Source organism: Culex quinquefasciatus, chromosome 3, assembly GCF_015732765.1.
Source record: "Culex quinquefasciatus strain JHB chromosome 3, VPISU_Cqui_1.0_pri_paternal, whole genome shotgun sequence".
NCBI lineage: Eukaryota > Metazoa > Arthropoda > Insecta > Diptera > Culicidae > Culex > Culex quinquefasciatus.
In genome coordinates this window covers 149,190,063-149,206,829 of record NC_051863.1, presented here as the reverse complement: position 1 = coordinate 149,206,829, position 16,767 = coordinate 149,190,063, and the positions used below count along the sequence as shown (strand labels likewise).

Genomic DNA, 16,767 nt, shown 5'->3' with positions numbered 1-16,767 from the left:
CGTTTTCCCCATACACTTGGGTTTGAATTTTGAAGCACCCTACTATCTCATCTTACCTGTTATTTATGACTTGCCAGAAAAGCTTGAGATATTCCATCCCAACTTAATCTTTTGCATGACAAAATCTCGGTCACAGATTCCAGATCTTTCGGAAACTAGTGTAACGTCACGTTTGGGTGCCTTCGTAATCGTAGAATACGCAACATACTCATTCGCGATTAACCTTACATTTTTTAGGCTTATCGTCCTCAACCACTGAAGTGGGTTCGTAGTGTCAAAGTCTTTATTGTTGTCCACGTAGTTAGCCAACCCTGAAATAAACAGATTACTGTGGCAAAGAACAACATTATATGTCCCTATGGCTCATTGCCAACATGCTGAAAACTGAGTTCCAAAATGAAGGATGTCAAAAATATAGTAAAAATACTAGGTTGCTTCAAATATTAACCTTGTTCATTCATTAAAAAACAGTTCACTCATCACTCGTCAATAATAACTTAAATTAAACTAAAAACAGTCCAACCTCCCTTCTCGACGACCCTTTTACTTCCCCTGCGCGCACGAGGTGTCCGCCAGGACGTCCGCAATTAGCTGCTTATCGTTGAGCGTGTTGTGCACCTCGTCCTCATCCCACTGCAACTGCACACGCATTAGCCGCGCTTCCTTCTTTCCCTGGAGGCGCAAAATGCCCCGCGTTTCCACCAGCGAGCACATGTTGAGGAACTCCGTTTGGTCCACGACCTGGAGGTTTCGCTTGGCACATACCGCACGGTAAACCTGGTGCAGCCGGCCAACGGTGATGTCCTTGCTCTTGCCGGCTTTAAGCACCAGAAGAAGGGAGCAGAGCAGCAGCTTTTGCTGGAGGGGGAACGCTTCGTCGTCGGCCATGGTTTGCGTCGTTCCGTAGACCTGCTTGAGGGTGTTGACGACGAGACCGATTTGGACGGGCTTTTTGGGGGGTGAGGAAAGGGGCTTGTCCTGTAGTTTGGCGTTGGCCTTTTTGGTTTCGCGATCTTCTTTGGAGGCGTTCTCGACGAGTCGTCGAGCAAGGAAAAGGGCACGCCGAGCATCGCCGGAAGTGGACGCCACTTTTGCGGCGAGCAGCTGGAGGGCGGCATCGTTGAACATTTCGGTGGTGTCGTTCTGGACCATGTTGTTCTTGAGGATCGCGACCAGCTGCTGTTTGGTGTACGGAAGGAACTGAATGAGGTGTGGCTTGAGTTCGCATCTGGCCTGCAGTCGAGAGAGCAGTCTGTCGGTCAAATCCAGCGCATTAGCGATCCCGACTAGGATGAGGCGGGACTCTCGCTTCGCCGGCCACTCAAAGATGTTGTACAAGATGGTCTGCTTGCTGCTCGCCAGCTGGTCAATCTCATCCAGAACCAGCATCACCGTCTTGTGCTTCCGCTTGAGGTACTCTTCAATGGCCATAAGGTAAAACTTTTCACTTGTCCCGGCCACCGACAGGGACAGCTCTTCGCAGATCTTCTTGTAGATACTTCCGGCGCTGCTCATCGAGGTGCAGTTTACGTAGACCATCTTTAGCTTGGTGGCCAGCTTGCGATCGCTAATGATCTTGGTGAGCGTTGCCGTTTTTCCCGTTCCAGGCGGACCACTACAAAGAAAGTTCTTGATAATTTTAACCCTTTTAAAAACGAAAAACCTTAAACCAACCTGATGTACAAACTGCCTGACCCATTCTCCGCCAGAATGTCCTCGATGTATTTGGCCAAATTTTCCGTTTCCCGCTCCCGCTCGGGCAAACTGCCGATCGCGGTCACACTGACCGGTTCCGCGTTGTCCTGCTCTTCCTCCTCAACCACCTTCTTCTTCCTGGACGACACTTTAACCCGTTTCGGCGGGGAAGCATCCGTCGGCTGCTGGTCATCCTCCTCCTCCGGAATACTTCCGCCGATCGTTTTGCGCGGCCGACCTCGCCGCTTTGTGGGCGTTGTGTTCTCTTTGGCCTCTTCACGCTCCTCCAACTGGACCACTTCACTCAGCCGGGAGCCGCGGCTACTACGACGGGTGGACATTTCGCTGAATCGCCGGAAAATATCGGGAAAATCGAACACTTTTGCTTGGAAAACTTGTAAAACTTGTAAGCTGTAGCGATTTGGCGCAAAAAGTAACGTCGATCTCAGTCGGCGCGCGCGTTTGCTTTGACAGCTGATGTGAAATGTTTTTATCGCGCGTTTCTGTGTGTGTGATGGTGTGCGTGATGCATTCGGGTTGTTTTGGGGGTGCTCAAGAATTAATTTCCAAATCTAGTAAAACTTGTAATTTGTAATTTGTTGTTTTATTGGTTACGATAGCCTGTTAGTATAAACTGTGCATCAGGTCAAGGATTGTATCATATCGATTGATTACTGTAGGATCCAAAATAAAATTCAACAAATCAAAACTGAACTTAAGTTAATCCTGATTTAAAACTAAACGTTTGACAGCACTCTTAAAAGTAGGCATGGTGGGTTTCTGCTTCACTTCCAGAGGCAGGTTATTCCAGCAAGACGCTCCCGCCACCAGGACACTTTTTCCACTGGTTGTCGTATGCCTCGGGATGATGAGTGACCGCGTCCGCTGCTGTTTTCCGTGTGTCAGATGTTCCAGGATGTACTCAGGCAGATTGCCATCATACCCCCGCTTGATGAAGCAACATGTCCGGAGGTGGTAGTTCGACGGCAGGTCGTGTCCCAGGATGGTACTTCTGACGGCCGCAGTTGTATCCCGCCTTCGGAGGCGATAAACAAAACGCACCGCCGACTTAAAGCAGCGATGAAGTTGGTCTTTGAGTGACGCCGAGAGCCCATGATAGTACACTACATCACAGTACGTAAAAATAGGTACCACCACGGCTTGAACCAACTTCCGGCGCGTGGCTGTTGATAGTACTGGTGTGAAGCGACGCAACGTTCGGAGTGTATTGAACGCCTTTGGACCACGGTGTTGACCTGATGTTTCCACGTCATGTTGTGGTCGAACTGCAGTCCCAGGTTTGTAACCGTGTCCAACAGCGGCACTACCACTCCGTCGAAGACGATGTCCGTCTGCGGCTCAACTCTTCCCGTCTTGTTGAAGATGATGGCCTGAGTCTTCTTCGGGTTAGGATGCAGGCTGTTCCCGGCGGCCCACCGCGTTATCGCATCGAGGTCTTCGTTAACGGTTCTTATCAATTCGTCGACCTCCGAGATTGGACCAGACAGATATATCTGTAGGTCGTCGGCATACAGTTGATACTTGCATTTGAGAGTCGCCGGCAAACTGTTAATGTAGAGACTGAACAGCAGCGCACTCAAACACGAGCCTTGTGGAGTGCCATCAACTACCTCTCTCATAGCCGAAGTTCCGTTTACGCTTCGTACTGCTTGTTGCCGTTGTCCCAGAAATGACGAAACTAGCCGACATGCTGTTTCAGAGAACCGGAACTCTTCGTTAAGCTTCGCTGCGCCAAAGGGCCGTTGTGGGTTTGTAAACAAAGAGTGTGTCCCTTTCATGCCAGATGTTAATTAACATCTTCTAGCGTAAGCAGGATACACTCTTTGTTTACAAACCCATAACGGCCCTTTTGCATTGTTTTGCTAGAAATAAACAATTTCTATTATTCAATATTTCTATTTTTTTTTTCTATTGGGCCTTTACAAAAATCTAGAAATAATCTGAAGATAAAATTTACAATGGTAAATATTCAAAATTCTAAATTTATTAAATTTGAAAATGAAAAAAATCCTTCAAAATAAAAATAAAAATAAGTTTATCCAGCTTTTTAAGCGAAAATGGCGTTCGAATGGTGAATGCCCGAAATGTCAAAATAACGCAGTGGTACCAACATTACGCAAAAAGTGTGCCATGGCATGACAGCCGCATTTTTTTTTCTAATGTTGGTGCTACTGCGCGATTTTGACATTTCGGACGTTCAATATTCGAACGCCATTTTCGCTTAAAAACCTGGATAGATTAAAAAAGCAAACAAGGCATACCCCTCGAAAAGATTTATATGACAAATCTAGTGACAAATAATTTTAAAAACCAAAAAAAGAATAAATACAAAAATTTAAAAAAAAACACAGGAAAAATTAAACAGATTAAAAATAAAACCTTTAAAAAATTAGAGATTGAAATAAATTATAAAATTGAGGTAAATTTAAATTTAAATTTCGACTTTTTTATAAAGTCCTATAATTAAATGTAAACATTTAGTTTATCCTGCTTACTCAGATGGACATTGACATAAAGTGTGAGAGGGACACACTCAATTTTTACATTTGTTCATATGACCTAATCGAAAGAAGACTAGAAATCAATAAAACAAAAAAACAAAGAAAAAAATTAAAAATAAGAAAACTTTGGAAATATTTTTTCAAAAAAATATATTCAAATAAACGCATTTTTCGGTTCAGTTTGGCATGCTTAACAACCCCCCAGAAAAAAAATCTGGTGGAATTTTCCGGGAAATGGTGAAATTTTCAATTTTCTGAAAATCTTTATAAAAAATCCGGGATTCGTGCTAATTAACTATTTTGACAGCTGGAAAATCCGCCTTACCTTACTATTCTATATACTTGGCGTGAGTGCCGTGGATGAAGTGAAAAGTGAAGTTTGACTTTGTTAAACCAACGGAGTACAAACTAAAAATTGCCAATGAAAAAGTGTTTAACCACCAGGGGTTGAGTGTACTTGTTCAACTCAGAATTTATGAATTTTATTATTAATTTTTTATTATAATTTTATAATTGATTTTTTTTTAATTTTGAAAGGAGGTATAATCAAGTCTAGACTGTATGCAACTCTTATCAATCTGCAGGGTGTCCCAAATAACGCGATCTTCAATCAAAGCTTGATTTTCAAACATATGTCTTGCTTTAAACACTTTCTAGGGATTTCGGACATCACACACAGAACAACAACAACGCACTGTTTCACTGTAATCTAGTATATTTTTACTAAGTCTTCTTCGGTTTTGTTTCAGGGGTTGAGTCTATAATGTTTAATTTTTCTTCGTTATGGTACTTTATTTTTACTTTGCTTAAAGATTCTGTTCTGTTTTCTGATGAGGCCTACCACTCGGGCCAAACTATAGGTACTGGTAAAAGGTTTCCTTCATTCTTAGATTCGTAAAGCTATCTATTTTTATTTTCAAATACTCACACTCTCTCAAATTAGTAAAGTTCAAATGGGACAACTTTTCTCATTGAAAGTTGTCCAGTTTTTAGTGATAACATTCCGTATTATATGAGTAATAGTTTGCTTTTTGTTTGGTTAAATGATCCAATTCAGTTAACAAATGTTATTGTTAGGTAAAATCTAGCCTTTTGCTTGAGCATGTTAAGTGTAGAGTATTATTTTTTTGTTCTTATACGATGTTGTATTCTACCGGCCCGATCATATCTTGTGGCAGAACTGATTTGATCAGACTCAGAAAATCTGCCTGACTAGCAGTTAATCGCTCTCGAAACGATAAGAAAAGAAATAATTTAAGAAAATGGTTCAACAAAATACTGACGAACGAAAAATCCTGCTCTTCGTCAAAAGAAATAATAATCATATGAAAAAATAATAAAGTCGAGATCAGAAAGAAACATGGAGCTGATAAGGAACAAAAACTTCACCTCCAGGAGCAATCTACTTTTGTTGCTTCATCAGGGGTAGCTTTAGCGTCTTCCGGGAAGAACCTGCTACTGACTGGGCCGGATCAATTTTTCCGACCAGTTTCTTCTGATAACGCTGTTTGGTGAATAATTGACTGTCGGATTCGCTGGCAAGCTGCTGCTCGAGAGTTTCATCCGCCTGGCCAAGGCCATCCTCCTCGTTGGCCAGTGTCCTGAACAGCCGCTGCATGTTGCGCGGATTGGTCGGAGTCGTGGCTACCGGAGAGTCCGTCGCGTCCTCCTCTCCGTCCAGCATGACCAATTTCTCGTCGTCGGTCTGGTTCTCTGCGTCGGCGTCCATGCAGGAGGGGGTCAAAACTGGCGTCGGCGTCGAGTCGATCTGGCACCAACGGGTAAACGTTTGCTCGTCCAGCAGCCGAGCATGCTGTCCTCGGTCCGGAACGATGTCCGTTTTTTGAAACTTTTCCACAATCAGTTCCAGCCGCCGCTCGCAGTCCTCTTTGTCCTCGCACATTTTGCGCTTCACGGAGATACCTTGCTCCCGGAACACTCCGACGCCGTCGGTGGTAGTGGTCATCAGCAACACGTTCGAGTTGTCGTCGATGGCACCCTGCATCATGGCATCGTCGTCAAAGTCCGCGAGCCCGGGATCACGGTAGTCCAGATAGTTGTGTTGGCCCTTTGCCTTTCGTTCCAGGGCTGGCGTGTCCGGGCGGGAGTCTGGAAAGGAGGAGTTACGTTATTTTATAGGGGAAATTGAAAAGCTTGCGATCCATTTACAGCGTATCATTTTAGCGAACGTCTTCAAGATCAGGAATGCGAATAAAATGTTGTAATTTCACATTAAATTGAACAGAAATTTTTGTTTGCCTCGAAAGCAAAATTTCTAGACTTGTTGGAAGAAAATACTGGAAATGTCAAAGTTATGTATCGCACTCTAAAAAATAAGCAGCCGATGAGTTCTGAACTCAGGGATGCCATTTTAATATTTATTTTCAAAATGTCTGCAAAAGTCTGCAAAAATATGCTCAATGAGCTGCATGCCGCAAACTGGCCGCAAAAGTGAAACTATTTTTCTGGAGTTTTTTTTTTAAAAGGTCCAATAAACCAAATTTTCAGTTTTTGGTTTTTGGGTGTTTTTTAATACCCCTGACTCAAGGCGGTTGTAAAAATACCCAAAAAGCAAAAACTGGAAATTTGGTTTATTGGACCTTTTCAAAAAAAAAAAAAACTCCAGATACGTACATGAAAAAGATTGAAAAAGATGACAAGGGGGCGTTCTTTTATTACGTTACACAAAATTTGAGATTTTTTACCCACCTTCCTAACAAATCGTAACAGATGAGCGATATGAAATTTATTGTAACGCAACAGAATGTTTCAGCAATCCCCCCCCCCCCTTTTCCAATTTTCGTAACATTTCGTAACAGACACCAACATCCCCCTAACTCACTTACGTAATAAACGAACATTCCCACATATAACAGTTCTAAAGAAAATGCCGTAACCAGAGTTGCTACGAAAAAATCGCGTGTAAGAACGGGCCTTTAAGAATTTAAGAATTTAGGAATTTAAGAATTTAAGAATTTAAGAATTTAAGAATTTAAGAATTTAAGAATTTAAAAATTTAAGAATTAAAGAATTAAAGAATTAAAGAATTTAAGAATTTAAGAATTTAAGAATTTAAGAATTTAAGAATTTAAGAACATTTTAGTTAAATTCCTCCGTGTACGCACGAGTGCAAGCAGCAGTCAAGTGCTCAGTGCTCTATCGTTTTTTCGAAATTTTTCGCCGTGATTTACCGTGATTAGCCGCGAGTTTGCTCCAACAGCATGCCAAGGGCCGGCCGTGGCCGTGGCAATTCGAGTGCGGCCTCGAAAAACCCGCGAAGTTCGTCTACCGGCCGTGTGCAAAAAGGTAAACAAACCAACGCCGCGTCGACCGCCATCGCGCCGGGGAGTGTGAGCGCCAAAGGATTCGACCCCAAGTTACTACACGCTAATTACCGCGTCCAGGATCGCAGCCCTATTAGGCTCCGTTCAGCTACTTCCGGCAATCCGTCGACCGATGGCGCTTCAACATCCGCCAACATTCCCACCAGTAACAAGTTCGCGAGGCTGAGTGACGAGGAAAGCAGCTACAACAACACCGACGGTAGCACTACCGACGACGACGACGACGATGGTCGTGCACGGAAAAAAGTGCCGACGCCAAAAAAAGTAATTACTCCAAAGGAACAACGACCACCACCAATTTTTGTTTTGGACACGTTGGTGGACGATGTTGACGAGCAGCTGGAAGGCCTCGTGTACTGCCTCAAAATAGGTAAAGCGTCAGTGCAAGTGTTCACATTTGACCAAAAGAACTTCGACCTGGTTGTGGAGAAATTTAAGCGTAAAAACTTCAAATTCTACACATTTGACCCCGCGCAGAAGACCGCTGTAAAGATTGTCTTGCAGGGGTACCAAGACCGCCCGACCTCCGTCCTCAAGGAGCACCTCTCGGGTGCCGGAATAACGCCGCGAGACATAAAGTCCTCTCGCGGAAGACAACAGTCACAGGTACACACACACTGTACCTGTTGTACTTCGACCGCGGCACCGTCAAGATTCAAGACCTGCGGCGGACTAAGGAGTTGGACGGTTTTGGGTAAACTGGCGGTTTTACTCCAAAATCCGACGGACGCAGCGCAATGTCACCGTTGCCAGAAATTCGGCCACGGCTCGCGGAACTGCAACCTCCAGCCCCGCTGCGTGAAGTGCGGTGAGTCACACCTCTCGGAGGTGTGCGCACTGCCACGAAAGGCGGACTTGGGGAAAACGCAGAACAAACCAAGCCGCGCGTAAAGTGCGCGAACTGCGGCGGTAACCATACCGGTAATTACCGCGGATGCGTCGCGCGCAAGTCCTACCTCGAGGAGCAGGAAAAGAGGAAGAAGAAAGCAGCAGTGTCCCACCCTCCTCAACGAAGTACGAGTGCAGCCGTTCCTGCAGCTGGCCAGCGTACGGTTCCAGCGGACAACCCAGCGATCCCTCCTGGCTGGGGGCGATCGTTTGCCAGCGTGGTCGCGGACGGTAGCGGCAATGCGGCCCAGCAAGAAGTCACCGGGGAAGATCTCTTTACCCTGCCGGAGTTCTTTGCTCTCGCGGAGGAGATGATGACGCGGTTTCGGAGCTGCCGTAACAAGGCGGAGCAATTTCTAGCTCTCGGGGAATTAATGATTAAGCACATCTATAAAGGATAAAAAACTGTGATCTAGTTTTAAGCTTTCTCTATTTCTATCCCCTTTTCCTAGCAAGTTTAGTAAGTTTTTTTTTAAATTTTTCTTACTCTTGGTAACACCTTTATTTACAAGCAATAACTGTTCCAAAATGGATTATGATGTAACACACAGCTGAAAGGAACTCCAAAACTCTGTTTTGTACTTCAAAAGAACTTATTGTATCTTGATTATTCACCAATAAAACCGAATTTGAAATTTGAAGAATTTAAGAATTTAAGAATTTAAGAATTTAAGAATTTTAGAATTTTAGAATTTAAGAATTTAAGAATTTAAGAATTTAAGAATTTAAGAATTTAAGAATTTAAGAATTTAAGAATTTAAGAATTTAAGAATTTAAGAATTTAAGAATTTAAGAATTTAAGAATTTAAGAATTTAAGAATTTAAGAATTTAAGAATTTAAGAATTTAAGAATTTAAGAATTTAAGAATTTAAGAGTTTAAGAATTAAAAAAATTCAAAAAATCAAATCAAATTATTCGCTCTACAGCATTGCCTTGGCGTTCTCGATTGCGAGATTCCTACTCGAAACTAGGTGTCCGAAGGCTTGATTGTTGAGGCAATTGCAAACCTTAGCTTCCACCCCGGGATTCGAACTGACGACCTTTGGATTGTGAGTCCAACAGCGACTCCACCAGGACAGGACCCAGGGAGACGACTCCTACACCTGGACTGAGCTAACGACCTAACCTTTTTAGGTTAGTCCGGGGCCAACATTTACTTCCCGTCCGACGGAAGGCGTGATCAGACAAATCTCGTCTCAAAATTTGCCACCGGGACCTTCTGGGATCGAACCCAGGCCGACTGGGTGAGAGGCAATCACGCTTACCCTTACACCACGGTCTCGGCCTTCTTATTATGAAGAATTTAAAAAAAAATCTTAGTAAGAATCTTTTTAAATCCTGAATTTTGATAATTTAAGTTTTTGAGTTTTAGAATTGCCGGAATTTTTTTTAACTTTTCATTTGCTTATTCTCAAAAAACCGTTTCTGATCACTAATAATAGACAAATAATAGACAAGACAGTATTTTTTCGATGAATCAACTATAGTCCCTTTGGAACGAGCTGTCAAAGTTGGACCTTTTCTGTCAAGAAGAGTCACACATTTTAAATTCTTTGCGGTTGTACAAAAAAGGGCCATTTAACGCAGATAAATATGCTTTATTGTTGTGAACAATAATATCCCAAATTTAAGCTTAATTTTATCGAATCTCAGACCTTTAATTTTTGAAATTAAAAGTTTACTAAAAAATAAAATTGAAAAAAGCTTTGCAAATCAAAAATGATTAAAAGCTCGAAATTTTGAAAATCTGATATTTTTTGAATTTTGTAATTTTGATGTATTATTTTATTTTTTTCCTCAAGCGCACGCACCATTCTAAGGCGCGCGACGACTGTTAACTTTTCTTGAGAAATTCACGAAAAGAAAACGCATTTTTTCTTGACCGCGTTCCTTCCGAGCTCCGTACTTGGCTTTAACCCGCTTTTACATTATTTGTTGAGAGTTCCGTTTTGGGATTTTTTGAAGGGGGTTTTTTTTTTAATGATTTTTGAAAGTTTCTTTTAACACTGGAACGCCCAACGCATGTCCAACTTACACGGACGCCCAAGCCTCCAAAAAAAGGTGGAACGGTAACTTCAACTCGCTGGTTCTCGGGCATTACTTAACCAATCGGGACGATTCTTGTTTCCAGTGATTTGTAAGAATGTCTAGATGATTCTAAAATTTTGCAGAACTTGATTTGAACAAATCTGTAATTTCTGCGACCGAAAAGATCGTTCCACCTTTTTTTTAAAACAACTGCCTCCTCGGAATTTTCGGCGAATTTTTTTTTACATTCGAAAAAAAAAAAGTTGGAACGATGTTTTTGATCGCAAAAATTAGAGATTTGATCAAATTAAGTTCTGCAAAGTTCTAGAATCATCTAGACATCCTAACAAATCACTGGAAAGAAGAATCATCTTGATTGGTTGAGTTATGCCCGAGAACCCGCGAGTTGAAGTTACCGTTCCAACTTTTTTGAAGCCTTGGGCGTTGGAAAGTTAAGGATTTTGGTGGAGTTTGTAATAGCGAAAATATGCATTCCCGACTCGCGTTTCTGAAACCAGTTTTAAGAAATACATCGTATCTTAGAAAGTTCTCTGTTTGGCAGATGGTAAATGAGCTGTCGCTTTTAAAAATAGATTTAAGTCACATAGAAGTTTTTAAACGGTGGACGTCCAGTTTTACCTTAACAACATAATTTTGATGGCCAATATGATTTTCGCTAGAATAATTATCTGTTAGTCTATGTTTAAACCTTACCTTTGTTTCGTTTCTCCGCCGCCGTCTGCTGCTCTTCCTGGCAAAAGTGGTAGAGTCCACTGATCAGGTCGGACCAATCGTCCAGCTTGTCAAAATTCGTGCCTTCCGATTCCCGGTCATCCTCGTAGGAACACGGCGAATCGTACCGCTTCGAGAGACCGGTGCTTTGCGAGTATTGGGAAAAGTTTTCCTGGGCGTGCGAAATGGAATACGACAGGGACAGGGAGCGGGATTCTTGCTGCTGCTCGTCGGAACTACAACCGGCATCGCCACTATCGTCGCAATCATCCGCGGTGAGGTTCAGCGGGTCGTCCTCATTGTCCACCGTCGTATCCAGCGACTCGATGGGATAGTCGCGGTCCGCTAGGATGGTGCCGTCCAGTTCATCTGCGAAAATTTTAACACATTAACAGATCGAAGGGAATCATGAGACACAACTCTTACCGTTCAGCACCGGTTCCGGATCGCTGAAGCGCATCGCCGGCATACCCAAGTCGTCGTCCAGGTCAAAGTTGGTGATGAGCTTTTGCATTTTGTTTTCGAACTCGGCCGATAGCCGGGACTCGGGGGCGCAGCACCGGTGGATCTCGGTTCCCGTCACGGCAGTGCAGTCAATTTTGGGACTTTGATTCAGGTCCAGCACAAACGCGGAGAAATCCATCTCCCCCGACGGGACGACGGTCGACGGGTCCATCATGCTGGCAGGTTCTTTGGTTTGTAGGCTTGCGTTAGGAAATATAGATTTAATTATCACTGCACATTATCGCTACTTTTGCACTGGTTTCGGAAAATTTGCATTTTCTTTCGGAAGAAGCGAAAACTTTTGCGTGTTTGTTTTCGTTCGCGCTTGCTTTTGACGTTTTTCGCTTTGTTTGCTTTGATTTTTTTTCATAGGGGTAATCTATAAACTACGAAGCTAAATAAATATAATCTAATTTTAACAATTTGTTGAGCTGATTTGTGATGAAAGCACGCTACTAATTGAAAAAAGTAATCTTTAAAATATCTGAATGCTTTTTAATCAAAACAAAAATTCAAAAAATGAAGTAGGTTTGCATGTTTTTCAATTTTAAAATGGGAAATCAATCTTCTAGGATGCGTCGTTTGTGGATGCCCCGTACTGGAAAGAACATTGGTGTGAGAGTTTATCCATAGAGTTATCTACGTGCGCATGTGTTGCGTGTACGTACACGAAAAAGATTGAGGTTAAATTTTGTACCGACCAGCAAAAACAAATGGTAAGCTAGTGTGCGTGAGATCGGGCTTAGATAACTCTATTGGAAGGAAGGTTGACTTGCCAACAAAAAGACTGGAAACATCGGAAGCATTGAAGTCTACATTCAGGAGTTTTCAAGAATGACATGGAGATGGCGTAATTTAAAATGTGGTTGGAACTTTGGCACACCATGCGTCACCATAATGGTGATCGTGTATCCATGGCAGGGATGCCACATTAGCAAATTTTCGAGCACAGGCACATTGCTCAAACGTATTGTTTTGCCATGTTATTCGATATTTTTTTTAATTAAATGAAATACTCATGAAAAAGAGAACAACGTTTTGCCTCTTTTGTTAAAAACAGATTTTGATAATATTATTTTGCCATCAAGTGAAACTCGTTTGCGTTTTTGTGATATGCCCGAAAATCTTCAAAATGTGACATGCCTGATCCATGGACGACCGCGGTTTTAATTTGAAAAACTCGACCAGAACTATTATTGTTTGTGTTTTTTATTTGGCTAAACTGTAAGGGGGCCTTCCCTATGACCAAAATCGCCATTTTGTGTCATTGGTTCACCCTTAAAGGTAAGAACAAGATTGTCCGTCAGGCCTGAACGCAAACGCAAAATTTTGCGCCTGTTATCATAGCCTGCCAGTCATCGACCATCGAACAAAGCAACCCCTGCAGATTGTTCGACTGACAGTTGATGGAAAAATCGAACTGGCACAGCGTTCTGCGTTCACCACTGCGTCGCACGGACAATCTTGTTCTTAGCTTTACAAGTCTCCATACAATTTTGTCCATCTGTCCATACAAAAGTGGTACGTAAATATTCGATAATCTGTAAGTTTTGAAGGATTTCTGATTAATTTGGTGTCTTTGGAAAAGTTTTGATATTGTTGAGGACCATTCAGAAAAAAATAGATACACGAAAAAATGTTGTTGCTTATTTTTTAATTAATTAATTTTAAATAATAGTTTTAGGGACAAAATCCCCAATTTTTGAGCCTTAAGGAAGTATGGTCAACAATTTTGCAACCGAGTTATGATTTTTTGAAAAAATCGTGATTTTTGAAAAAAAATCTAAGATTTCTACGTGCATTTTTTTACCTCATTTTTATGGAAATTCAATTTGCAATCGAAAAGTTTTTCACAGATTTTTTGATAAAGTCCCGTATTCAAGATTGAATTATCAAAAGCTTGATTTCGGCAAAATTTATTCAGTTTTTTATTTAAAAAAATAGTGACAACTTCTGAAAATATTTTTTAAAGGTTCAGAAAAATTTTGGAAAAATTGCTAAAAAAGTCTAACAGACATTGAAGATTGAACCTCTAGTTGTTGTGATCCAACGGCTTAATGAAAAAGAAACTGGAGAATTGAAGTTTCCGACTTTAAATGTTAAAAAAAAAAAATCGTGAAATTTTGAAAATTTAGATGCAAGACTTAAAGATTGTTTCCAAGTATCATTGTTTTTCAAAAAAATCATACTCCGCTGGATCATCCGATTTGCTATGTCGAAAACGAAATTGTCAAATACATTTAACCAAATCTAGGGTTTAATTTGAAAAGGTCCTATAAACATATGAAACATAATAGTTTAATGAATCTTTCGAAAAAAAACTCTAGAAATATTGATTATACTTGTTTTCACGGCTATTATTTAAAAAGAGCTAAATGATTTGTTTTACAAATTCTAAGAAGGTACTCCATAGCAGGGTGATAATAAAATTGAAATACTTAAATTTATGCAACCCTTCTATTGATTATCCTCAATTCATAAATAATATTTACATATACTATGTGCAACCTTTTTGCCATTCAAATCATCGGAATTATGCTTAATTTACAAATGAATGATTTTTCTGAGTTCCCTGAATTGTTCGTCCACATACCCATCTCGCATCACCAAACTACTTGAAATTTTCAGGGGTTGTTTGTTCATATAAAACTAGCAACTGGTCAAAATATAAGCAATCTAGGTCAACGGGAAGTGGGACAAATCGGGACACAAAATTTTATGGTTCAAAAACGTAAAAAGTCTTAAAAAGGCAAAATTCAATTTAATTTCAAAAATCAAAATGCATCTGAAAGGGCTTGAAAAATTCAACAAAATGCGGAGTAGAGCATCCCAATTGGTTAAATCTTTAGTGAAAAAATGGCACAATTTGCAAAATAAAAAAAAAAAGTTTCATTCATCCATCACTTTAAAAAAAATTTAAAGTTAAAAAAAATTAGGAAGCTGCTTTTTCTTGGTGTCATCTAGTACCCTTGGAAACGAACTTGATTTTCAATAAATGTGAATTTAAGAATTTTTGAACTTTAATTTTTTAAAGGGTTAAAATGGATGAAAATAAGCATTTTTATGCATGTTTTTATAGTGAAATTATCTTTTTTTTCGGAACTTTGAGAACGCCATCAAATCGGGTATGTACAAACAATCCCTTAAAATTTCAGGCAGATATGTGGAGTCCAAACGACGTCCCATACAAAGGGATATGCCCTATTCGTGGACTCGCTCTTAAAATACTTCACTAAAGTTTGAGGTTTGCTGATCGATCATTTTTCGTTGTTCGCGCTATGGAAACAATAGTGTAAAAAATGATTGAGCAGAAAAAAATATTTATTTTGATGATTTTTTAAGCAGAGTAAAATCCCATCATAGTTACCAGAGTCTTTATATTTGTTTGTGTGTCACAGCAAATTTTAATTGATAACTCATCTGTATCATTTCCTTCTAATCGGAAAAAAGTATCCGAAAATGGCTGAATCTACACCCAAGGTTGGTTTTCTTAAAAAAAAAACGTTTAAAAACTAGAAACTAATGTTCTCGTTCAACAGAAAAAAGGAGTATTAATTTTAGAGCCTGCCGCCGACGAAGCCGCCAGCTCCGATAAAAAGAAGAAAAAAGTTTACGTAAGATTTATGAAATAGAAGTTTTTTTTCAAAAAAGCTCAATTTGTTTGAAATATTACAGCGAAAGTCATTATTCGTTAACATCCGCCAAAGCATGGATTATGGCAGTCCGGCAGATGTGGGTATGACGTTTAAAACTATTAAACTGGCCTTAAAACAATCTTAAAATTTTGTAGTATCACCGTCAATCATCAGCGTCGGACATGTTCAACCGTTTGATGAGTTCCGGATATCCAATCGCATCCCGGGAGTTTACCAGCCGCCGAAGTACGATTGTAAGGACTACGTTTAAAATTTCTATTTTTTAAGTATTTAGAAACATTTCTACCAACAGTATCAAGTTCCCCGTTTTCAAAACAACTTCGTGCTGGAATCGAGTCGCCCCTTCCGCCGAGAGGAGGTCCAGACGATGCTGAACCGGTTTATGGAGTACTTTTTGTCCAGCTACAAGCACAACCCGAAGCGCGCCAAACGGATGGCCGAGAATCTGGCCGTTGAGCTGCGGAACATGCTGAAAGGGCGCGCTTACGAGCGGTACCGGATTGTCGCGTTGGCCACGATCGGGGACAAAACTTCGCAGGACTTTCACGCTGGAATGCGCTTTGTCTGGGACGCGGAAAAGGACGCTTACGTGAACTATGCCCACGAAGCTCCGGCCTATTTTATCATTGTCACTGTTTTTGGGGTGTACTTTGAGTAGTTTGTTCCAAATACAAAATTACCACGTGTTTATTCAAAACTTGTTTTGTCCCCTGAAATTATGCAATCACCGGCCGGATTAAATGTTGCGCAAAACAACTTTATGTATCGAGACTGCGCCTACAGGTATGTTAAACAGCAACCGCGTCGAATTACGTGTTTGCAAATGCAAAAATTTAATTAAGCGAAGAGATTAATCTGGCGGAATGCACCAGGCTGGAAGCACAATATATGCGATGTGTCCACAAGCCCGAAATACACGACCTAATCCGCGCCAAAGCAAGCAAATCCCTCCGCAAACATTCGTAATGATGCGTGGTGTGGCATACTAATGGTCATAGAGGTGCCACACTGCGGGGACACCCCCCTAAATCTCATCACCTGTCGCAGGAAGGTTCAGTGACGGTGTGGTACGTCTGATGTTCAGTGGGATTTAAATTTTAGTGAAGAAGCTCGGATTTTTTTTAAATATTTTATTAATCGTTATTAGTTTATGTGGAGTAAAATGGATGAAACCTGTATAAATATTCAAAAAATATATGTCTCGAAAAAAAATTCAAAGAAAAATCGCTGTGTTTTTTTGTTTTGTTTTGTTACATAAAATTTAGAAGATTAGTTGAAATCGAACAACATTTTGTTAGCTCAGAATATTAACAAGTTTTCTTCTTATTCACTGTTGACGCAACGCATTGCACATGATTCCCGGAAAAAAAGGTGTAGGTCACGTGCCCTCCCGTGCC

The 16,767-nt window shown here is 41.0% G+C and overlaps 3 protein-coding genes across 3 annotated transcripts; 1 reads left to right on the top strand and 2 right to left on the bottom strand.

The window, feature by feature from the left end:
* Window positions 1–431: 431 nt before the first annotated feature.
* Window positions 432–2,168, bottom strand: LOC6037038 (cell division control protein 6 homolog). Its single transcript, XM_038265524.1, has 2 exons — window positions 1,675–2,168; window positions 432–1,615 (listed from the first exon to the last, which is right to left on the bottom strand). The coding sequence occupies exons 1-2, from the start codon at window positions 2,034–2,036 to the stop codon at window positions 544–546; spliced, it is 1,434 nt and encodes a 477-aa protein (XP_038121452.1). The 5' UTR covers window positions 2,037–2,168; the 3' UTR covers window positions 432–543.
* Window positions 2,169–4,910: 2,742 nt separating this feature from the next.
* LOC6037037 lies at window positions 4,911–12,052 on the bottom strand. Its single transcript, XM_001846947.2, has 3 exons — window positions 11,637–12,052; window positions 11,193–11,579; window positions 4,911–6,326 (listed from the first exon to the last, which is right to left on the bottom strand). Exons 1-3 carry the CDS (start codon window positions 11,887–11,889, stop codon window positions 5,620–5,622), a joined length of 1,347 nt encoding a protein of 448 aa, XP_001846999.2. The 5' UTR covers window positions 11,890–12,052; the 3' UTR covers window positions 4,911–5,619.
* A 3,262-nt stretch (window positions 12,053–15,314) lies between these two features.
* LOC6037036 (dynein light chain Tctex-type protein 2) lies at window positions 15,315–16,046 on the top strand. Its single transcript, XM_001846946.2, has 4 exons — window positions 15,315–15,328; window positions 15,390–15,446; window positions 15,505–15,603; window positions 15,663–16,046. Exons 2-4 carry the CDS (start codon window positions 15,423–15,425, stop codon window positions 16,026–16,028), a joined length of 489 nt encoding a protein of 162 aa, XP_001846998.2. The 5' UTR covers window positions 15,315–15,328; window positions 15,390–15,422; the 3' UTR covers window positions 16,029–16,046.
* Window positions 16,047–16,767: the final 721 nt, after the last annotated feature.